The sequence below is a fragment of the Xenopus tropicalis genome, chromosome 2 (genome assembly GCF_000004195.4).
Source record: "Xenopus tropicalis strain Nigerian chromosome 2, UCB_Xtro_10.0, whole genome shotgun sequence".
NCBI classification, from domain to species: domain Eukaryota; kingdom Metazoa; phylum Chordata; class Amphibia; order Anura; family Pipidae; genus Xenopus; species Xenopus tropicalis.
The window spans coordinates 63,135,546-63,158,264 of NC_030678.2; the positions used below are offsets into that span (position 1 = coordinate 63,135,546).

Sequence of the window (22,719 nt, forward strand, 5' to 3'; positions counted from 1 at the left end):
ATGATCTTAAAGGAGAACTAAGGCATAATCACTGAGGGGTGCCTAAATGTTGGGCACACCCAGTGTTTATTAATCACTTACCTAACACCCAGGCCGGAGCTCCTGTTATCAAACATATTGCACATGCACAGGTTATTTCAGTAAAATATTAACAAAGTCCCAGGGTGGCACATGCTGAGTTAAACAAACATCTTTTCATGTATACATTTGGCTTTAAAAATGATCATGTGTCTGACTGAACCAGAGCAAAGAGAAGTGGAAAAATCTGAAGATGGCAATGAGGGGTTTTTACAGAAATACCCAGAGCTGGTACAGTTTTAGTGAACAGGAGCACCAGTCTGAGGTATTATGTAAGGGATCATAATCACTGGAGAGTGCTGAACACTTTGGAAAACAAGTGGTACATTTTTAAAAACATTAAAAACATAATATGTGTTTGATTATGGACAATATTTTAATATTAAAGTTTAATTTTCAGCTGTTGAGGTAATTGTCAAGTGACAATATTATACATCATATACAAGGGTAATATATATATTTATTACATTTGTATCTGTGTTTTGTACCTTTCTTATTTCTTTAGGCTCACTTGGAGGAGACCTTGCTGACTTGACTTGTGAGATTGAAATTAAGCAGCGTCTGATTGAGGAGTTAGAGCAAAGTCAGCGGAGACTACAAACACTCAAACTTCAGTATGAGGAAAAATTGCAGCAACTCCAGAGTCGGATTCGTGATACACAGCTGGAAAGGGACCGAGTGCTACGGGAACTTAGTATGGGACACCATTCTTCACCCCATTTTATCAATTCTCTACCATGCCATTTTTCTCTGTAAGATCCTTGCTTTAAATCTTCAGCTTTGTGTTCCATCTCTCACCATGCTCCTTTAATGCTCATAAGCTATTTCCTATTTATTGAAACATTACCTTTATGAGTTAAAAACAAACACTTGGTCTTGCAGGCTCCATGGAGTGTTACACAGAGGAAAAGGCTAACAAGATCCGTGCTGATTATGAGAAAAAGCTTCGGGAAATGAATCGAGACTTGCAGAAGCTGCAGTTGGCTCAGAGAGAGCATACACGACTCCTTAAAAATCAGTCCCGTTATGAACGTGAACTTAAGAAATTGCAGATGGAACTAAGTGATATGAAGAAGGCCAAAGTGAGGAATAAAATAGTATTAGTTTGTCTAAATCTGCTTTCTGTTTACATCCAGACTTTTATCTTTTTAAGCATCTGTAGAAATATAATCTTGACTTTAATTTTTCCAACAGTGCTCTAAATGCTCGAGGGTTCTGTAGAATGGCAGCATCTGTACAGCAGTTAAAAGATGCTTTCTGATAATATAAGTTTTCTGCAGATAGGATACATCATTTTATTGGGTTGCCTTACTCTACCCTAAGGGTAATGGCACATACAGCATTTGTCAACAGCACAGGCAGAAGAAATTGCCTTTTTAATACAAAGGTTTTTTTTAGGCCTTTGTTGCCTAAGCAAAAGTGATTTTGTGAAGGCAACAAAATGCCACATGTGCCTTTGCCCTTAATGGTATAAGTAGAAAAAAAACTTAAAATTATGTATCCTATCTGTAGAAACACTAGGATAAGAAACCTTAGGCTAAGACAGACATAGAATAATAAAACCCTTCTTATGCATTTTTACGCAATTAAAAAAATAAGTTGTTTAGGATAATGTAGACATTGCTGTTCTGAGACAATTTGCACATGGTATTTTCTTTTTTTTCTGGATTTTAAATTATTTTAATTTTTATTCAGCTCTGCAGTTTGGCATTTCAACAGCTATCCGGTCCTGGGGTCCAATTTACCCTAGCAACCCTAGAAGATAAATAGGAGAGAGCCTGAATAGAAAACACATAGGGGAAGACTCAATCTTAATTGATTTAATTTTTAATTTTTTAACATTTCTTTAAATGTGAGATTAGAGCTCACTGCAGAAAACTTCGATTTAATCCTATGGGATTTTTAGAAGCGTATGTATCAGTGAGTGAACTTTATAGGTCACCATTTGATAAATACACTTCTAAAAATTGGACATTTCTAGTGTTGCACTTATGCTTTTGCTTTATATTGTGCTTCTTATTTTGAAAAAAAAATGACCAGACATCTAGAAGTACAGGTATCAGAGACGTTATCCGGAAACCCATTATCCAGAAAGATATAATTAATCCTAATTGGAGCCAAAACAATCCTAGTTGATTTAATTACTGTTTAAATACATTTTTTTAGCAAACTTAAGGTAGGAGATCTGAATTACAGAAAGACCCCTTATCCGGAAAGCCCCAGGTGTCAAGCATTCTGAATAAGGGGTCCCATACCTGTACTGTCAGTCTTTTAATCAATAATCAAAATTATTTTTGCTTGAATTAGAATTTTGCACAAAAAATAATGTTTAGAGGTGTCAATGTTAGGTGGTATCATCTTAAACAGTGATTCCAAACATTTGCTGTTAACTAGTATTTTAATACTAGTGAACTGTTTCTTACCAGTCAGCTCTAATGAAGCAGATGCGGGAAGAACAGCAGCTCAGAAAACTTGCAGAATCTAGAAGGAACAAAGAAATAGCTCAGCTGAAGAAGGAGCACCATAGACAAGAGGTAACATCATATTGTGTAGAAGAAAGTTGTCATGATAAGAGAGCAATATACTCTGTTTTTTTATTTGGGAGTTACCAACAACTGCAAGACAATTGGGCTGTTTGAAGCAGCTACTAATTCCAGGGTGCATTACAGTTGACTAGCAGTGCTTAAATTTCCTCAGCTTTTCAGAACATGCCTGAAAATTCTCAAGATGGTTTAGCCATTGAAAAGCTTTCCACTCTCTTTTGTTAACCCTACAGAGTTTAAGAAAACAAAGCAATAACATGTTATGAAAACGTAAAAAGATTTAAAGATAAAGTAGAAAAGTGTTTGACTATGTATTTTTTTTACTTCAGCTTCACATTAGAGCTTTGGAGTCCCAGAAGAGACAGCAAGAGATAGTGCTGAGACGCAAGACCCAAGAGGTCAGTGTGACAGTGAATTTTTTTTTTCATGTCTTTTCTACTTTCTTCACTAATGCCATTTTTCTTTTTATTTTGGTTTAATTACTCTCCCCATAAATATATATCTTTTTTTCTTACCAAATTCTTAGGTTTCTGCTCTGCGGCGTCTCTCTAGGCGACAAACTGATCGATCTGGGGGACGAAGCCACTCTGTTGCAGACTCTGGAGCAGAGTTGTCCACAAGCACAGCATCTTCAGAACCAGATAGTTCTTTACGTTCTGTGTCCAGTATTGTCCGTCATTGGAACCGAAAGACAAGTGGAGACGTTGGGCCAGTGCCCAATGGGAGTCGTACACCAAGGTGAAACAGGAAGGAGTGTAGTTTGTGGCATGTAATATAATTACATTTATGATATTATGTAATATTAACCTGTTTGTCTAGGGTTACAGTTCTTTATGAAGGAGCATAAGCAAATAATCCACATCAATTAGTCTTTATTAAAGTGAATCTTAGGCACTCAATCAAAACAACTACAACAAAAAAGGTTATTTAATCAAAGAGATATTTACAATATATACAGTTAATGATTAATTTTAAAGTCTACTTAATTATTACTAGCGAAATAAAACAATGAAAGAAAATATACATAGTCTAGTCTCTCTCCAGCATGGCTTCCCTCTCTTTAAATGTTACTCTTTACACACTTATGTCTTCAGGTCTAGTTTAAGCACATGCAAATCAACAGCCTATGCAGCAGTTCCCTCAGTACTGCACAGTGTTTATTAGCACCTTCCCTTCCTTAAACTATAAACTAGTTTGATTGGAGATGATGGAAGGCCCCACATAGCCCTTGAGTCTAATCCCGTTGAGTTAGTTTCTCTCATAAAAAGATGAGATTCTTCGGGAAACTGGTTTTATAATTAAAAGGAAAACTATACATTCCAATAATTTATATCATACTGACATATATCGGCATATGTATATATACACATATATAAGTAAATATTGCCATTTTACATATTTTGTCTTGAGTCAAGGTAAAAGAGCTCTGTCCATTCATTGACTGATGCAACCTAGTATGTAGATGTACCATTGGTTTTCTGTGTAAGTACAGAGAATCGTATGATCCAGAGGGTGGCCCTTAGTACTTAAAACAGCAATTTCTATTTTGGATAATCCAATGCCATATATGACTAGAAAATTTTTTATGAAAATGTTTTTTTATAGACAAAGCAGTGTTTTACATATGGGCTGGTTTATGTAATATATTTTTATATAAAACAACTAATGATAATATAGAAACAGTGACAAAACCCAAGCATGTTTTATACAATTACACTAGAAAATAACAAACATTGATGTTTTCTTCCCTTTGTTTTTTTTCTTTCTGTTTCATGCTGTATTGACCAATTGCATGTCTCCAACTAAATGACTGTCAGAAGGAAAGGGGTACGTCCAGGCCTACCACTCAGTAAGGCTGCTCACATGAAGTGGCAAACTCTGGAGAGAAGGGTTCATGAAGTCGTCCTACAGAGACTTACGCTTCTTAACTTAGAAAGCGATATGGAAAGACTGTTGCGGGTGAGAGTTCACAGTACACAAGTCACAGTACATGAATCATCATAACTATCTCTCCAAAAAATGTGCATACCACCATATTTATCAATATTTTTTATGTAGAACTATTTAATTCAGGGCCGGAACTAGGGGGTAGGCAGACGAGACGGCTGCCTAGGGCGCAATGATTGGGGGGGTGCCAAACGGGAGCCTCTCCTGCCTACCCCTAATCCGTGCTCCTTTGACATTGCCCCCTCCAGTCGTCATTACTCGGTGGGGGCAATGACCCATCCCATCACTCCCTGGAACGCCAAAACACATGCAAGGTGGGGGAGGTGCAGGGGCGAGGTGGCCGACCGGGTTGCCTAGGGCCCCTGATTTAATTGCACAGGGACAAGCAGCAAACAAATGATCATGCTGTACCTAGCAGAAGGAAATCCTTAATAATATTAATCAAGTAGCACAATAAAAATAATAAAAAAAGCATTATCATTTTGGCTACTGCAATGTGTTGCAATTTTGCTAAGATTATTAGATCTAAATGTGAAATGACACTGGAGTGACTTTTGCAGGTTAATGCATTTGAACCTCCTTTCCAAGTGGTTTGGATTTAGAAGCTAATATAGATATGCACAAGTTAAATTACATTTTAAAATGTAAATAATAATAAATATTATGCCAAGTTCCCATCTTTTATTTTCCTTATTTTATGTTCACACCTTTTAATTTTTATTTACAATATTCTTTTCATCTTTGATTTATATAATGCTATATCCCTTCTTCTGTGCTGAAACAGAAACGTGAGGAGCTGTCACTTCTGCAGGAAGCTTTGATAAGTCGTTCCATAGCTCTCCCAGAAGACAGGAAAGCAGAGGAAAAGTCACAGCAGGATGTTGCCGAAGAACTGGAAGCTTTGACAGCCAATATTGATTATGTTAATGACTGCATTCGAGAATGCCAGGCTACCATTGTTCAGATGGAGGAAACAAAGGTATCTATTAAAACAACATAATAGTATATTTATTTTGCTATACTGAAGGCTACTATTTTAACTGTATCATCTAGGTTGCATGTTTCATTTGTTATTATTGCCTTTAGTTTAAAGATGTGGCATGGCAACAGACTAGCTTTTTGTTATATACTGTACGGCTGACAGTTGGAGAAAAACTAGGCTTACTATCCTGGTTATGAAAATGCCCTTTTAGGATGTCTATATCATTTTGCCACTAGAAGATGCCCCTATAACTGTGATAGAGAAAGAATCTGTACTCCACTGTAATAGCATCAGCGAGGTGGCAAAGCAAGCAGTGCAGTTGTCTCAACTGCAAATACACTTCAATGTAAATTAGTGCTGTTATGTGCTTAGTGAAATGATTGTGCATGGAAGGTATAGGGAACCAATATGTTTCATAAGAATATTATTAAAAATATTAAGTCTAAGTACTATAAGAAATGTTATTTGCCTGGCATTTTCAAAGCATGCCCTGGGAGCCTGATCTTATCCTATTTCCAGGAATTATCCTGCTTCCAGATAAACCTCATTTTCTTGTCTTATAAACTGTTTCCTTTTTTTAAGGCATGCTTTTGTATTAACCTTATATCAAGAGGCTGTTGGTTATAGTTTTGTTTCTAGATGCATGGTTTTTAAGGAGATCAGCTGCAATTCGTCAAACCTGTCTTAAAATGTTAGATCATCCATCCTGAATTTAATGTTTGCCATTCACTTTACATACCAGGTTCACAATTATAACCTAGAAAACTTGATTGACTGCAAAAGTACTTGCCATTGGCATTTTACTAGCAGTGAAATATTTATTATGTCAGATATATTAGTGTGAATAGTAGCAACTGATTTGTCCTATAATGTGGGCGAACACAGGTAGCCAGAACTGTACCTCCTTTTAATGTGTGACCAAAGAATTGCTTGTGTGAAAGGTTTATTTTTAAAGGAGAAGTAAATGTTAATAATAATAATAATAATAAAACCATGTAAGCTTTCTCAGACAGGTCTATGTAAATACACCCAGTTACACTCACAGTAATGCTGCTCTGAGTCCTCTGTGAAACGTAACACAGGATTTCTTTGAGTATTTTGTTCACAAATGGACTTCAGAATCATATTTCCTCTCTCAGCTCAAACCTCCCAGCCCCGGGCGAGAGTCTCTGCATCTTGCACCTCTTTCCCCCTCCCTTCTCTCTCCTCCCCTCCCTGCTGTAATCTGAGCCCAGAGCTACGAGTGAGCAGTGAGAGACAAAGCAACAGGAGCGATACAGGCAGGGAAACAACACCACACCAAGCTAATATTGCAGCTGCTATCTTAAACAGAGAGAGCTTCTAGGGCTGTTTACTCAGGTACGGTAAAGCATTCTACAGAATAAGTAACAGAATAAGTATAGCATTCTAGTTTGCACTATTGTAGCTAATCTATTGAAGGTAAACAGTGTAAGTAGCTTTCCTTCTCCGTTAAAGCCATTTTCTGTGTGCTTTGGCTAAACTATATTATAATTTTCACTGGCTTCTGGTTCAGAGATGCACATCATTGTATAACTGCCCAGAAGGCCTGCGATTTCAAGGGCCAGGCTTTATAAGTCATTCAGACAGTCTTTGATAAAAGAGAAGATGCTGCTAATGTACAGTGCACAGTATGATGTGATGCATAGGAAAATAACATCATCAAACCTTTCCATTTACCCTGCTTGAATACTTGAATAACATTAGCTTTTTTTCATGTCCACTGGTACCATACCAGACAAGAGGGATTATTTGGGCCTTGAATCTAGTTTATATCAATCTTATACAAAGTATTTTATTAATTATTTTGTGCCAAAACTAGTGCAATACAGCGTTGTCTATATTCCCAGAAAGCGCTGTTTTTCCCCCAAATTACAATTGCTCCTGATGTATGTTGCTGCTAACAGCAAGACACAATAGAAAACGGGCAGACATTTTCTGCTGTCTGTAAATATCATATGTCATAAGTTCTTCCTACAAAAAATAAATCTACAGTAAAATACAATTTAGGCCAAGACTACCAAAGTTAATTGGGTTATTAAACTTAAATTATACTTACTATGGGGCACAAAGTAACATTTTAAAATCTAAAAATGCAATGTAATGTAAAAAAAATATGAAACATCAAAATAATGTACAGTTTTTATATGTGCCAAAATCACTTTCTTTTCAGGTCATAATGGATTTTTGTTGTATGCAAACACTACATATAAGATATATTATATATTTGTCTTTTAGGAGGATCTAGACTCAACAGACACCTCAGTTGTGATCAGTTCTTGTTCTCTAACTGAGGCACGACATCTTCTTGATAATTTCCTGAGAGCCTCAATAGATAAGGTATTAAACATAGTCATTGCAATAAGAATATTTGTCATCTGTATTTATAATATTACCTATACCCACATTCAGGTAATTGCAGCCAATAATCATCAAACTAAGGAGTAAAAGTTTAAAGCTAGCCATAGATGGGCTAATAATAAGTTAGTAGCTAATCTGCCCATCTCAGGGGCCAATAGACCACCTTCCTGAACAATGTTTGACCAGGGCTCATTCACATATTGACTGGAAGACTTGAAAATCCAGTCAGGCAAGGTCCTGGAAAAGGACCCTCATGTTTCGTGATGTCTTTGCAATAATTGAAATCTCTCTAAATTTACAGGCCCATGGCTTTAAGGCAACTATTGATATTTTACAAAGTATATCTAAAATATAGTTTTTATCTTCCCTCCAGGGCCTGCAAGTAGCTCAGAAAGAAGCCCAGATACGGATTCTGGAAGCCCGGATTCGGCAAACTGACATGGCTGGCCTGTCACAGGCACACATGCTGCTGGAGAAATCAGAGTGCCATTCTGTGCAGCAGGGTTAATACAAAGCCCATTTTAATATAAGAAGCAGTAGTGCCTAAGCACACAAAACTACATCATCATATGTAGGCAGGTTTCAAGCACAAAGTGAGAACCTTATGATAGCCTCTCACAGACAAAGTAGTTCTACATATATGGCTATTTATGGCTATTTAAGATGGCCTCAGTGTGACCTGATTTCTGGTTACAGATATCAATTTTATTTGCAGTAATGCACAAGCAAGCAGTACATCTTTTGATAACCATTGTGGTTTAAGGTTACTGTATACCACACCGTATTCACAGTTTAATATACATTGTGACAGGGCTGTTAGGTAAGGAGATCAAAAGAAATACACTAGAAAGACACAAGGCAACTATCGTAGCAGGATATCTGATAATTTACACATATATTAGGGAAAGTTAAATACAGCCCTTTTAACCTCACCAAAGCTACATCTACTTTGTTCCCTACATAAGAAATTACATAACATGACTGCCTTCACATTTTTGTTCTTTTCACAATTTATTAATACCTTGTTTTCAGGTGCTTTATGCAAGGGATAAAAGCTTGTTTGACAGATATTTAAATTGCTGCTTTGCTTCTGTGAGCTAAACATATCCAGTATGTCATTATTTACTAAATACACTTACCTGCCATTCTCCTCTTGTCACGTAGCATCCCATTCATTAACGTCTCAATCCTAGGGACTGATGTGATTGGAGAACAACCTTGTAAAGAGCTTCGTAAAATATGTTAGTGCTATGTAAACAGTAACTTGTGCAAAATATGGTTCTTGATAGCTAAAACAAAATGAACACCAAAAAAGTGCTTAGGGCGATGGAACATATGATTTTCCATAGTAAGTAATATTTTTGGTCAAAAATTGCCTGATAAACCATTGAACTAGTGCATTTTGAACAACTGTCAAAGAGGACAGCAAAGGGTGATTTCTGGTGTTTTCCTATCTTGCTTTGTGGTATTGAAATATGCAGTTGGAAAAATTACATCACAATTGCTCTAAGAGAGTATGCTTCGGTTTTGGCAAGGATTTTCTTGTTTCTCTTTTATACTCCTTGTTTATTACAGTGCCAGTGAATGAAAGGAAAGCAAAGGTTGCCACTTTTGCTGGTGGAGAAATCCAGACAAAGGGCACAGGCCAGTGATGTTTAAGGGCAGGGTCATAACATCAGGGATGGGCAGGGATGCATCTGGGCCAATTTTTGTTTGGGTTTCACAATGCTAAAACTCACACAGGAAGTTTTCTACCAGACAGCCTCTTGGAAAAACTTTGCTGCCTGATTTAAAACTGGACAGACAGCAACCCTAAGAAGAGCTGATATAAAGCCAATATTCTAAAGTAATTATTATGTCATCAAAGTAATTAGATTATAGATTTCTGGGTAGTGTTTTGTTAAATTATAGTATAAACAGTCATTAAAATATTTTTATGAAGGACAGATCTTCTTGCACCCCAAGATTATTATCATTCTTATGAAATGAGTAGGCTTTCCCCTTGAAGCTGGGTGAAACTGAAAACAATGAGGGGATTAACTTCCCCTTGAAGCTGGGTGAAACTGAAAACAATTAGGGAATTAACTTCTCATTGAACATTCAATGACAGGCACTGACTATTCTATTCCTCTACTATTCTAAGCCTCAATAGGTCTCAATGGTACTCGACAGATCAAACCTGTCAATTTTTTTTTTTTTTTACAAAAAACTTTACTAAACATTAATTAATCATGAATTATGGGAGTTAAAAAAAACTTGAATTTTTCGGGGAACAATAACGAAAAAAACGAGTTCTGGCGAAAACCCATTTGTAAATCTTGTAATTATCTAGAAGTAAGAAAACATTAGACTTTCAAAGTTACTTAGTAAATGCGCCCCTAAGTGTGAAAATATATAAATATATTGGCTTTTTCCTTTTTTTTGTGTATTATTTGTTCCTGTTCTGTTTGTAGTGTAATTCTAGGCACCTATTGTTTTTCTTTTTTTGCTTTTCCTCTCTTCCCCTGATTTTTCTAATCTCTCTTTACCCCTGTTGTACGCCCCACTACTACTTATTCCTTCTCTTCATCCCATTCCCATAATGTCAGCCATAATTAAATTTTTTCTAATTTTTATTTTATTGTCTTTTCTTGTATTGGATTTGCATTTTATCCTAAATCTTTAGTGATTAGACTAGAAATGACATTGTATCGAAATATAAATGTAACAAACATATTTATAACATTTGGCTCTCTGTCAGCAGAAAACGGGTATGCTAGCACAGATGAAGAGGTGTCAGAAATTAGCCAGACTTCTGATGGAAGGTAAAACAATGTAAAGAAATAATGTTTTTTTTTGTGTCAACTTTTGCTTTCTAACGCCAATTTTCTTTTACTAGTGCTTCTTTCTCCTCCATGAAAGGATCCTGCAGTCAAGATGACTTTAAGTGGAAGGCATGTAGGCTTTCTCTTATTAATACCTGTACCTAAATGTCATTTTAATGTAGCCCACCAGTATTGCTTCATTCTCTGGGAAAGATACCTATATGATAGACACCCAGTGGTTTTTCTACTGTTGCTGTTCAGTCTTTGGAAAACTTTTTCTACATTACTGTACTGCAGATTCAGATGAAATAAGAAACTTTACATCTTAAAATATGTTTCCTTCCTTTAGGCTTTGGGCCCGATTCACTAAAGTCCAAAATAAGGAGTGCTATTTATAGCATGCGTTAAAAATCTTATCACTTCTTATTTTTCGCTCGATTCACTAAAAGGACACTTGTCATAATTAAGAAGCGATGTTCTTGGCATTATTTATCTTGCGATGACATATTTTCAAGCAATATATTACGCAGCGCACAAGATATTACGCAGCGCGATATTTTACGCAGAGCGCAATATATTACGCAGAGCGCAATATATTACGCAGAGCGCAATATATTACGCACGTAACCATTACTTTCTGAAAACCACCATTTCCCTGAAAACTGGAGGATGCATCACTCTAGGGCCAACACATACTTAAAAAAATACGACTGCAAACTCCATGTTGTGTTGCCAATAGCTCACGAACCGCAATTTTCTTTAAGTACCGCCTGCCCCAAGTAGGGTTAATATTCACACAGATTAACACGATATTTTGCACGTTTAACGCTTCATATGTGTTTGTGAATCATGCGTTAGTACTATTTCTATTTGCTAATTAACGCAATGCGTTTTTTTTGTGCATGCGATATGCGGATTAACACATGCGAAATGACTTTGATGAATCGGTACTTAATTATCGCATGCTTTTTAATGAAAAAAACTATGCGATAAGCGTTATTGACCTTTAGTGAATCGGCCCCTATAACGCTTATCGCATAGTTTTTTTCATTAAAATATGTCATCGTAAGATAAATAACGCCAAGAACATCGCTTCTTAATTATGACAAGTGTCCTTTTAGTGAATCGAGTGAAAAATAAAAAGTGATAAGATTTTTAACGCATGCTATAAATAGCACTCCTTATTTCGGACTTTAGTGAATCGGGCCCTTAGTCGCTTAAATAACTTACATATTTAAATAATCTCAAATAAAAAAATCATTTTTTTTTTTGTAGAATTAAAGTATGGAGATCTAAACTATGGAAAAATCTCCTATCTAGAAAGCCCCAGGTTCTGAGCATTCTGGCGAACAGGTGCCATGCTTGTACAGTGAATAATGGTCCACAAGTAAATAAACACACAATTTCTTTTTTTTTTAAATCCGTCACACCTTCTACCTGTTTTCACTATTGCGTTATTTTGAACCACTTACACTTTGCTCCTCTTTGCTGTCTTTCAATCCCTTTTTGCCCTCTCTGTACTCATACTATTTACATATTCAGACTTCAAAACACATCTTGCCAAAACACATGCTTGTCTTAAATAATTTTCTTAAAATACATCAAGGGGCAGACGTTTATCCTAAGAAAGAAACTAGTGCTACTTATATTTTATATTCCTTTTGATATATGTTGTTAGCCAAGAAAGAATATAGATAGAAAGACAGATGGGTAAAATAATGCAATAATAATATGTATTCATGATGTACTACTGGCATCCATGTAATAAGAGTTGCTTGAACTGACAGGGGGAACCACGGCTTTCATGGCAAGTGAAGGCCGTGTCTGCTGAGTCTTTGAGTCCGCTGCTTGAAGCTTCCACTAGAAACATCACCAAATCCTTAGCATCATTAACTGACATCCTAGAAGATGTTGGGGGATTCTCTCCGAGTGGTTTGCGGGGCAGAGCATCACACAGCCTTACTCTTCCAATACGTGGTAATACATTGTAAGTGTTATCGTACATTTTATAATTGCCTTATCATTACATTATAATGAAAGTGATATAAAAGTGTCATGACAGAAGAGGTCAAACCTTATTTCTGTGTTGTTGATCTTAAACTGAAAAAAATACAAAAACTGTTGCACACAATTAAAGAAGAACTAAACCCTAAAAATGCATATAGCTAGAAATGCCATATTTTATATACTGAACTTGTTGCACCAGCCTAAAGTTCCGCATCTCTATAGTAGTAATGATTCAAGCCTTCAAAGTTGTCACAGGAGCTCCCCATCTTGGATTTTGTTTGAGGTGTCTAAGTGTTGTTGCAAAATATCAAGCAGAAAATGAGGTTTGCCTGTCGTATAAGCTGATTCTATAGGACTGATTATTATATTCTCATGCTAACTGGACCGGTTTTGGAACTGCCATGTTCTTACTAATCAGCACCATATTGTGACATTTATATTCTACACAATATAAAGTTGTCGCAAATTGTTGCAAAGTACGAAAAAGTCACAAAAGTTAATGAAAATTGCAGAAAATACGCACAGTTCTGAAACTTAGAAAAAAAGACAATTTTTTTGTATTCGGACCCAATCGTACATTGATAAATGGGCCCTATAAATCCATTGCTATTCTCTTCCTGGGTATCCCTCTGTGTTGAAGAAAGTTTAAAATTGAAATTAATTAATACACTTGCTTAAAATATTTCTAACAATTGATTTTAGGTATTTTTAATGTTACAGCAATAACAGTTTTAATATTTTATGAAAATATTTATGTTTAAATTTAGCTTGTTTAAATTAAGTTTAATATTTTCTAAAATATTTATTGTTTTAAAAATATTAAACAATATTTTCAAGTTCATTTGCAACAATATTTTGTCATATCAGTTATGCTTCCATTATGTATAAACAATGTAAGACTATGTAAATTATGGGAATATCAATGTATATTATATAAACAGTGGTTGATTTTAAATACGTGCATGCTTTTGAAGTATTGCACTAAGATTCATAATTTTAAGTTACTTGGGGGTGCCAAAATGTTAGACACCCCCAAGTGATTTTAATCCCCTGTTAGGAGAAAACCGCACCAGCCCGGGGTAGCTGCGTGCTGGATTTCCTCTTCCTTCTTCACGCTTGCGCATGTGCAGTAGAGTGGAACTTTAACAAAAAAGTCGGCTTTTCACTCTACTGCACATGTGCCGGCCCCAGGTTTTTGCCAGCAAGAGGAACAAGGAAGAAGGAAGTGCTAGCTGCAGGTACTGATGCGGTTTTCTCCTAACAGGGGCACCAGCCAAGGGTAAAAGGTAAGCCATTAAAGTCACTTGGGGGTGCCAAAATTATAGGCACCCCCAAGTGACTTAGCCTTTCCTTCTCCTTTAAAGAATTTATCAAGTAAGGAATTTTGTGTAGCAATGTAAGTTATTAAATGTAGATATAATTTATTGAATTTAAAGTTAACATTTTAGGACAACTTCTAACTGTGCTGTTACATACATTTAGTCCGAGACAATCCAGAGGTTTCAACACATCCCCTGTGACACGCAGAAAATCATATGACAGAGGACAGCCAAGGTAAAAAAATCTTAAAGATAAGCCAAAATAATGTTTATCTAGAAGGATAAACTATAGACTTTTTATTGCTTTTTTTGGGCATTACTATATTTGATTACTGCCATTGTCAATATGTTTTTATTTCAGGGCTTCAGACTCAAACCTAACACCTCCATCATCTCCCCCTATGCGCCCTCGTAATGATAAAAATGTCTTTTCTCGGCTAACAAGCAGTCAGAGTTCAGGCACTGCACTGGATAAGTAAGAAGTTTCTATTAGGCTAAATAAAAATCACAGTCCCTTTGTATCTCTTTCTATAACATTTTCTGACCTTTCCTAGCTAACTCTGCACTCTGTCTTTAGGTCTGATGAGAGTGACAGCTCTTTCTCAGATGTCTCCAGGTATTGTATTACCTGTGCTTACTACCCTTCCTGTGCTTATACAAGCTATCTTCTTTCTGTAAACTAGATAACTACTAGCCAGATTTTAGTTTCCATGTACATCAAATTCACACTTGATGCAAAGACAAAAACTATTTCAAAACTTTACCTAGCAAAGCAGTACATGTAATATGCAGCCCTCATTTCCAAACAAATAACATGGACGAACACATCATTCCAAAACGATGTTTATATTCTTTAAGCTCCAATAAAAGCTAAACTCTTCTTTAATCAGTCCAATATAACAGATAGTACTCCACCTTTTGGGAGGACAAACACATACACAGGCCCTTACAAGTAGTAGTTCTGGAGTACTCATTGGAGGGCACATATATGCCCACAAGTGCAGTAAGCAAAGTGCAATTGTGGGCGGAACCTCCATGTTTTTTTTTCCACAATGCAGTGTTTTCTTCCAGAATTATGGTGTCATTGTGGTCACAAAAGGGATGATGCAATCCACAGTGCAGTGTTTTTTACCAAAATGTGAGCATCATTGCTGTCACAAGGGGGCATTGTGTATGTGATTATATAAAATAGGGGATATTTTCTTTATGTTTCAGTATTTGCTGTTGAGAAATACACCTCAATAGCAGTTATTCTCCATTTGCTCAATGTGACAGCCTGAATTGTGACCTTTTTCCCTTTATAATCTAATGAAATCCTACAGAGCTTCCTTCATAGTAATAAAAAACTGTCCAGCTGCATTAGAAAAACACAGCACACGTTTGGTCCACATATTGGTCCTATTGCCCACTGAGAGTCATGAAGGATTGTTCTCCCTTTTTGAGCAATATTGGATATGCTTTCAAATGAGTTTTTCACCATCTTCTGGGTCTACTAGCAGTTAGGCACATTTTATTTAGATAAAAAAATTGGGTGATGGTTGTGTGTCATTTTTCAACCTAATATACTAATTTGCAGTTTAGTGTAATTATTGATATATGTGTGAGATTATCTAGATTTTGCTTAAATATAAACAAACGTGAGCATTATTTGCTTATTTCATATTTTAAAATCTGTTAAACAGGGGCATAATAAGTCAATTTGGAGGGCTAAAGAGCATGAGGACAGCTCCTTTGCAGTGTGTTGCAATTGCTGAGGGACATACAAAGCCAGTTCTTTGTGTTGAAGCTACAGATGAGCTCCTCTTTACAGGATCTAAAGGTAAGGGTTTTTTTTTTTGACAAAAAAAAAAGTGAAAATATTTGTGCTTTCAGGAGAAATAGACATGAAAAGGGTAACTGGGTATGGTAGGTTTATGGTAAATGTTAGGAAGAGGACACCAATAGAACATTATAATGCAGTGTCCGTGTTTCCATCTCAGTCATTAGTAATTTTTACCCCAGGCCCTCAAATCCTCATCTGTGAAATTAGAAGGGAATTGGGATCAGAGGCACTACTGCCATGAGGCAAGGTGAGAACCTGGCCTATGATGGCAGTGCCCATGAGCTATTCTACTCATAAATACTTGTAACTTAAAGTGCTGAAATTCAGTTGTTTTAAGCCAGAGATGTGTGTTTTCTAATGTAGTCTACCCTGGTGATGTTCCTCTTCTTGCCCCTGTAGAAGCACAAGGGGTGTGAAGGGGGGTTGGCATCAGGAAGGTCCTTTCCTGACTGTAAAAGGAAATATTCAGAGAGAACTAAACTGGTCAGGATGGGGTAATTATGAGGCAGATATGATGTAATCTGAGATATTTGTACACCTCTGTGTAACTGTATCATTCAAAGGGTAAAATTATACGTTAGTAATGTCTTTGTTTACCTTCTTAGATCGCACATGCAAACTCTGGAATCTGGTAACAGGGCAGGAAATTGCATCCCTTCGCAACCATCCCCATAACGTTGTATCTCTGAAACATTGCCCAAACTCTGGGCTAGTTCTCACAGCATCTGCTTCTTGTGTGCGAGTATGGGATATCCGTGACAGTGCTCGCTGTGTGAGGACATTGTTGTGAGTGCTTCTTTATTAAATACAAAACAGCTGTAGACAGGGCTAAAACTGGGTGGAATTTAGGGCAATACAAGGAGTCACGTTCCCCCTACCTAGATAAATATAATCTTGTTTCTATTAAACACAGCAAACAGATGTAATTCATACTACTGATAAGGGTCCTTTATACTTTCATTTTTTCCATCTGTAACTGTTGAACCAAAATTGTAGATAAATGTATATGATGTATTTATGTATACATAAAGGTATACATAAATACATTGCATACAGTTTTATTTGTATTTACAGCACTGTACACAGCACTATACACATTAATTCTACACATAAGTATAACGAATATAGCAGTAAATGTAAAAAAAAAAAAATTATATATATATATATATATATATATATATATAATTTTTTTAGCATTTTCCCCCTACATTCAGCTCATCTCTAGGCTGAATGACCACAATCTTCATATTTCATTATACACCCTAGTAGATAGCTAGACAAGGCCATAGTTGGTGTCATATATTATTAGGGACATAGACAGTTTGATGTGGCTGTAAATTGAACTCTTCACGTCAAGACTCTCTAAGGTTTTTTTCATGCTGTACAGAAAAATATAATTATGCCAGCATGGTTATTACCTCTACAAACACACACAAACGTAATCAGTTGAACAACCTCTTTGAAATACCTGCCACTCCTATTGTTCAAAAGTTAATAGTAAGTCTGCAGCATACCTATAATCACTAAACACACCCTTTAGTATAGCAGCCAATAAAGAGATGGCATAGCTGGTTTCCCTAGAAGTTCTGCTCTAGCTGTGCACTCTGCTGGAAAAAATGTTTTTTCCTCCTAACCTCCTCTCCTGAGCTCAGCGTAACCATAGTGCTCAATCCTAGCAGACCTTTTTATCAAAGTTCTGCCTGTGTAAGCCTGCATTCTTCATTATTCATGAACTTTACCAAGCACAAGTGCTGTCTGCAGATGTAAATGTCTTTTAAGACTTCCAGCCAAAGAAAATCCTTTTTCTGCCCTGCCTGTACAGAGAGAATATGTTTTCATCATTGTATTCTTTTTTGCTTTCTGATAACTCAGTTATTTCTCTATTAGGTCATCAGGCCAGGTAATGTCAGGAGATATCTGCTCTGGGCTAGGTTTCCGCTCAGGAAGCAGCACTCAGGCAGAGTTGCAAATTAATCAAATAACTTTAAATCCTGATGGCACAATCCTCTATGCAGCAGCCGGCAATGCAGTGAGAGCTTGGGACCTAAGCAGGTGTGTTTGTATTTTTTTAAGCTCTTTTTTATAGTATTTATAAGCACTTATTTCTAATATTCTTCTCCAAATATGCTATCAAGTATGTTTGCACACAAGTCATGTAATACTTAAAATCACTCTATATCAAAAACAATTAAAAACAAATTTTTGTGCACTTGGTTTTGTCTTAGCCTTGAAAAATAAGAAATTGTATCATTGTTCCCTAACACTTTTTTGTCTTGAGGTCAGCCCTGACCTGAACTCAGGCCAAAAATGTCTGCCCTGATTTTATTTCCTTCATAGCTTTTATATGGTTGCCATACACGGGCTGATAAGAGCTGCCAATGGACAGTCAGCTGCTTATCTGCCCATGTATGGGGCCCTCAGATGGGCCTGCCAAAATTGGGCAAATGTCAATCGTGCATGTTTAAAATCCCATTGGGGTGAGAAGCATCCCGTCAATTTACAGTACTCTGATCATTTGGCCTCAAGGTGTGCATATCAGGGAAAAATCTGCTTGTATGACGACCGGGCCAAATGAACAGATCCTTTAGTGTATTGCCAGCTTTACATTGTTTTTTGCATCTTACAATATTCTTCCATTAACATCCAGAAAATTGCTGTCTAGAGGGTCCCCTGCTCAGTCTCACACACCTGGCACACAGGTCAGACTAGCGTCACAGCACCCCAAAAGACCAGCCAACACTCACAACTCATCCACTACTTGCTGCCACCACTCTCATACTTCTTACACTAGCAATGAGAGATGCCAAGCACACTAGTAGAGAAAGGGGTAATGTAAGGAACTGACACACACACTCTCCTTACCAGCAGTAAAAGGGTTAATCAGCATACAGCATGCAGAGAGCTAAGGCACACAACACAGTTACACACTCGGAGGATAGGTACGTTTTAGAGCATCAAGGACAAACTTATTAAATATTATATTTAATATTATAAAAGGTATAACAGTGCATATGTAAAACAAGATGTTACAAAAAGGACATACAATAAAATAAGTACAAACAGTTTTAAAATAAAAGGGAAAAAGTCCTATACTATACAAATCAAAGTCCTTCTAGCCCTGGAGGCAAGGGGAAACCACAGGATAAACTTCCAATAGAAATTGGTCCTCCAAAGTATATCAAAGTATAGTCAGAAGAGCTGACTATTTATCCCAGTTTGCAGGGGATCAGGTAACTGGACACTCCCCCCTCCATCAGGAATGCAAGGGGTGTCACCATTAACAAGACACAGTAGGGTTGATTCACTAAAGTGCTATAACGCTTATCGCAATGCTTTTTTACATTAAAATTGACGTGCAAAAAAACGCATGATTTGCTAAAGTATTATCGCATGCGTTAAGTCACATATCGTGTGTGTTAAATAGCGTGCAACCGAATGCGTTAATTTTGCCACATTGCGTTAATTAGCGTGCAGAAATAATACTAACGCATGATTCACAAACACTTATACTAAGTATCGCATTAGTCTGTGTGAAAATTAACACCTACTTGTGGCAGGTGGTAATTATAGAAAAGTACAGTTCATGAGCTCTTGGCAACACAATATGGACTTTGCAGATTTATGCAAGTATGTGTTGGCCCTAGAGTGATGCATCCTCCAGTTTGCAGGGAAATGGTCATTTTCAGAACAGTAGTTGTAGAAAGTAATGGCGTGTATGGCTAATATGGCATTCGTTTTTTCGCACGCGGTGACAATTTGTGCGCTCTGTGTTAATTAGCGCACGAAAATAGTCTTTGTGACTTAAATAACGCAAACAGCATCGCGTCCAAATTAACGCAAGTATCCTTTTAATGAATCGTGCGTTAGACGCAAAAAATTAGACGCAATAATTTTTTTTTTTAACTCTTTATTTAGATTTTTAACAGATTATACAGATAGTCACAATTCTGTGGATTGCTTAGTTAGGAAATAAAGAAAGAGGGGGGCTTAGGGGGAAGGGGGAGATAGAAAAGAGAAGAAAAAAGGGGGAAAAATAAAAATAGCATCTACATTGCCAAAATATAGGATATCAAGTATCAAATATTTAGATTAATAAGTGGGTCCGGGGGTCCATTTCTACTTTGCCTATAGGCGGTCTATTGAAGAGAGTGTTGGTTGTGGGTGGGTCACTCTTATTTGTTTGTGTCTTTGTGGTCGTTTCTCTATTCAGGCTGAGGGATCTGAAATGTTTGTCCAGCTAGTGGGTATAGTAAGCCCCATGGAGGGCTGCTATATATTCCATTCGGCGTATGTCCCAAATTGCAGCTTCTAGTTCCATTTTTGTTGGGGGAGTTATTTTCTTCCAGTGTCGAGCAATTAGTCTCTAAGCTGCTGTTAATATTAGGTTGGCTAGTTTCTGCAGATGATTTTTGGTTTTTGGAAATGGTATGCCCAATAGGAATATCAGGGGGTCCGGCTGTAGGCTCCCTAATAATGGTTCCAAGAGAGTTGACACCATTTTCCAGTATTCTCTTATGGCTGAGCATTTCCAGAATATGTGGTCTATTGTACCCTCTTCTCTGCATTGTCTCCAGCATGTGGGAGGTGTGTTTGGGTATATGGCATGTAGCCTTACCAGGGTCATATACCAGTGCATTAAGATTTTGTAGTTTGTTTCTTTATATATAACGCAGGCTGAAGCTTTTCTAAGATTGTCCCATATCTTATTCCATGTGGTGAGTGGTAGTTCCTTTTCTACGATATGTTCCCATTTAAGCATATAGTTGTGTTTGACAAAGTCTTTCTCTAGGGGGATGGTAAGTGAGCAATATATACTGGATACTGAGTCAAATGGAGACCGCTCTAGTGGTAGTTGAGTTCCACCTAGTTGCTGTATGAAATGGTGGATCTGGATGTATTGGTATGACAAACTACTGGTGATACCAAATTTTGTCTGGAGATCTTGGAATGGTTAGAGCATCATAGAAGTCCCTGAGTTGTGTTAGGCCAATGTGTTTCCAAGGTTTAGCGTATAGTTTTACCACGCCCGGCGGGAAGATTGGGCTTCCGAATACTGGGGCTAGCCTATATGGTTTCTGTATAAAGTTGTGGTGAGCTTTTGTCTGTTTCCATATGGAGAGAGTCAGTTTTATGGAATTTAGGAGCTTTCCATTAATGTCTGGGGGTATATTAGTATTCCATAGCAGTGAGGAGATATTGTATGGCTGTACATTGTCATTTTCTATAGTCACCCATTTCCCACAGTGTACCCTGTCCGACCATGCTGTAGCTTGTCGTAGGTAAGATGCCAAGTAATATTTATGTATATCAGGGGCACCTAGGCCCCCGCATGAAATGGGGGAGCTTAGGATTTTATGAGAGTAAAGAAGCCTAGGTAGAGTAACCATCTAACTGTAGCAATTCTGCCTAGCCATGATAGTGTGTAGGGATCCCATTTGTTAGATCTTTAAGTGTCTTAGTTATGAGGGGAGCGTAATTTTCTTTGTATAGAGAGGCATGATTGGGTGTGAGATGTATTCCAAGATATCTGATAGAGTCTTTTTTCCAGTTGTAGTTGAAATTAAGTTTAAGTAGTTTTACCTGTGCCTGGGGTAAATTGATTGGTAATGCCTCAGACTTGTCTTGATTGACTTTATGATTGGATAGTTTGCTATATTTGTCTAGTACTGCGTGTAGGTTTGGGAGGGAGTATATTGTCTGCTAAGAGGGATGTTTTATATTCCCTTCCTTTATATGGGATTCCTATTATGTCTAGTGATTTTCTAATTACTGTCGCTAATGATTCTATTGTAAGAGCATAAATTAGGGGTGACAGGGGGCAGCCCTGCCTTGGCCAGTTGGCTATTTTTATGGGTTGAGACAGCCTTCCCTCAATTTTAACTGCTGCAGTTGGGCGTGAATACGGTGCTGATACTGCCGTGCAGAAAGGGACCTTGAGTCCCATTAAGTCTAATATTGTATTCATATACGTCCAATTCAATAGGTCGAATGCTTTTTCAGCATCTAAGCTGAAGTGGGGTTTTGGCCGTGTTAGCTATATCGATCAAGTCTATTACTTTTCTTGTATTGTCACCTGCCTGTCGTCCTGTTATAAATCCCACTTGATCTTGGTCTATCAGGTTGGGCATGAAATTAGTTAGTCGGTTGGCTAATATTTTGCTGAGTATCTTTTTGTCTGTATTTAATAGTGTAATTGGTCGATAGCTAGAGCAGCACTGGGGGTCTTTCCCATCTTTTAAGAGTAGGGTGATATGTGAGAATAGCATTGAGTCAGGCAGTGCTGCCCCCTGTAGTGTCAAATTAAGTATCTCTAATAGGTGGGGGCTTAAAGTGTCGTAAAATGTTTTGTAATATAGGTAGGTGAGGCCATCTGGACCAGGGGCCTTTTTATTTGTGGTGAATTTAAGCATCTGTTTCAGTTCCTCATCTGTTATGGGCTCATTGAGATGTGACAGTGCTTTCTTGGGGAATCTGGGGAGAGTGGCAGGGTTGAGGAAGTTTTGGATTGACTGTTTTATGGTTTGCGATGTTTTTGGTGGGAGCGGTGGTAGGTTGTAGAGCAGGGGTAGGGAACCTATGGCTCGGGAGCCAGATGTGGCTCTTTTGATGGCTGAATCTGGCTCTCTGCCAAATCTTTAATAAAAAAAAAAATGGGGGGCGTGGCCTGCGCTTGGTGGATAGATGACATGTTCTATGCCTTAGAACACGTCTTCTATGCCTTAGAACACGTCTTCTATCCGCCGAGCGCAGGCTACGCCCTTCTCCGCATCACATCCGGCATCCTTGACACCCACCCTACCTTGCCCCTGCGCCCAGCAGATAGAACACGTGTTCTAAG

The 22,719-nt window shown here is 37.4% G+C and overlaps 1 protein-coding gene across 10 annotated transcripts in view; it reads left to right on the plus strand.

The window, feature by feature from the left end:
* kif21b (kinesin family member 21B) overlaps nucleotides 1-22,719 on the plus strand; it is a 53,003-nt gene that overhangs the window by 22,211 nt on the left and 8,073 nt on the right. For 6 of the 10 annotated variants that reach the window (XR_001171871.3, XM_012970944.3, XM_004910720.4 and 3 more), the window contains 18 exons: nucleotides 584-772; nucleotides 961-1,160; nucleotides 2,505-2,612; nucleotides 2,951-3,019; nucleotides 3,148-3,359; nucleotides 4,439-4,580; nucleotides 5,353-5,547; nucleotides 7,807-7,908; nucleotides 8,303-8,432; nucleotides 10,670-10,733; nucleotides 10,808-10,862; nucleotides 12,521-12,720; nucleotides 14,223-14,294; nucleotides 14,421-14,534; nucleotides 14,637-14,675; nucleotides 15,742-15,878; nucleotides 16,487-16,667; nucleotides 17,769-17,933. Coding sequence is in view for 9 of the 10 variants with exons in the window: in XM_012970944.3 (XP_012826398.1) it covers nucleotides 584-772; nucleotides 961-1,160; nucleotides 2,505-2,612; nucleotides 2,951-3,019; nucleotides 3,148-3,359; nucleotides 4,439-4,580; nucleotides 5,353-5,547; nucleotides 7,807-7,908; nucleotides 8,303-8,432; nucleotides 10,670-10,733; nucleotides 10,808-10,862; nucleotides 12,521-12,720; nucleotides 14,223-14,294; nucleotides 14,421-14,534; nucleotides 14,637-14,675; nucleotides 15,742-15,878; nucleotides 16,487-16,667; nucleotides 17,769-17,933 (2,374 nt within the window). In the remaining variant the exon portion in view is untranslated. The remainder of the gene's footprint in view (nucleotides 1-583; nucleotides 773-960; nucleotides 1,161-2,504; nucleotides 2,613-2,950; nucleotides 3,020-3,147; nucleotides 3,360-4,438; nucleotides 4,581-5,352; nucleotides 5,548-7,806; nucleotides 7,909-8,302; nucleotides 8,433-10,669; nucleotides 10,734-10,807; nucleotides 10,863-12,520; nucleotides 12,721-14,222; nucleotides 14,295-14,420; nucleotides 14,535-14,636; nucleotides 14,676-15,741; nucleotides 15,879-16,486; nucleotides 16,668-17,768; nucleotides 17,934-22,719) is intronic. The other 4 variants (XM_004910721.4, XM_012970919.3, XM_004910722.4 and 1 more) reach the window with 4 other exon arrangements.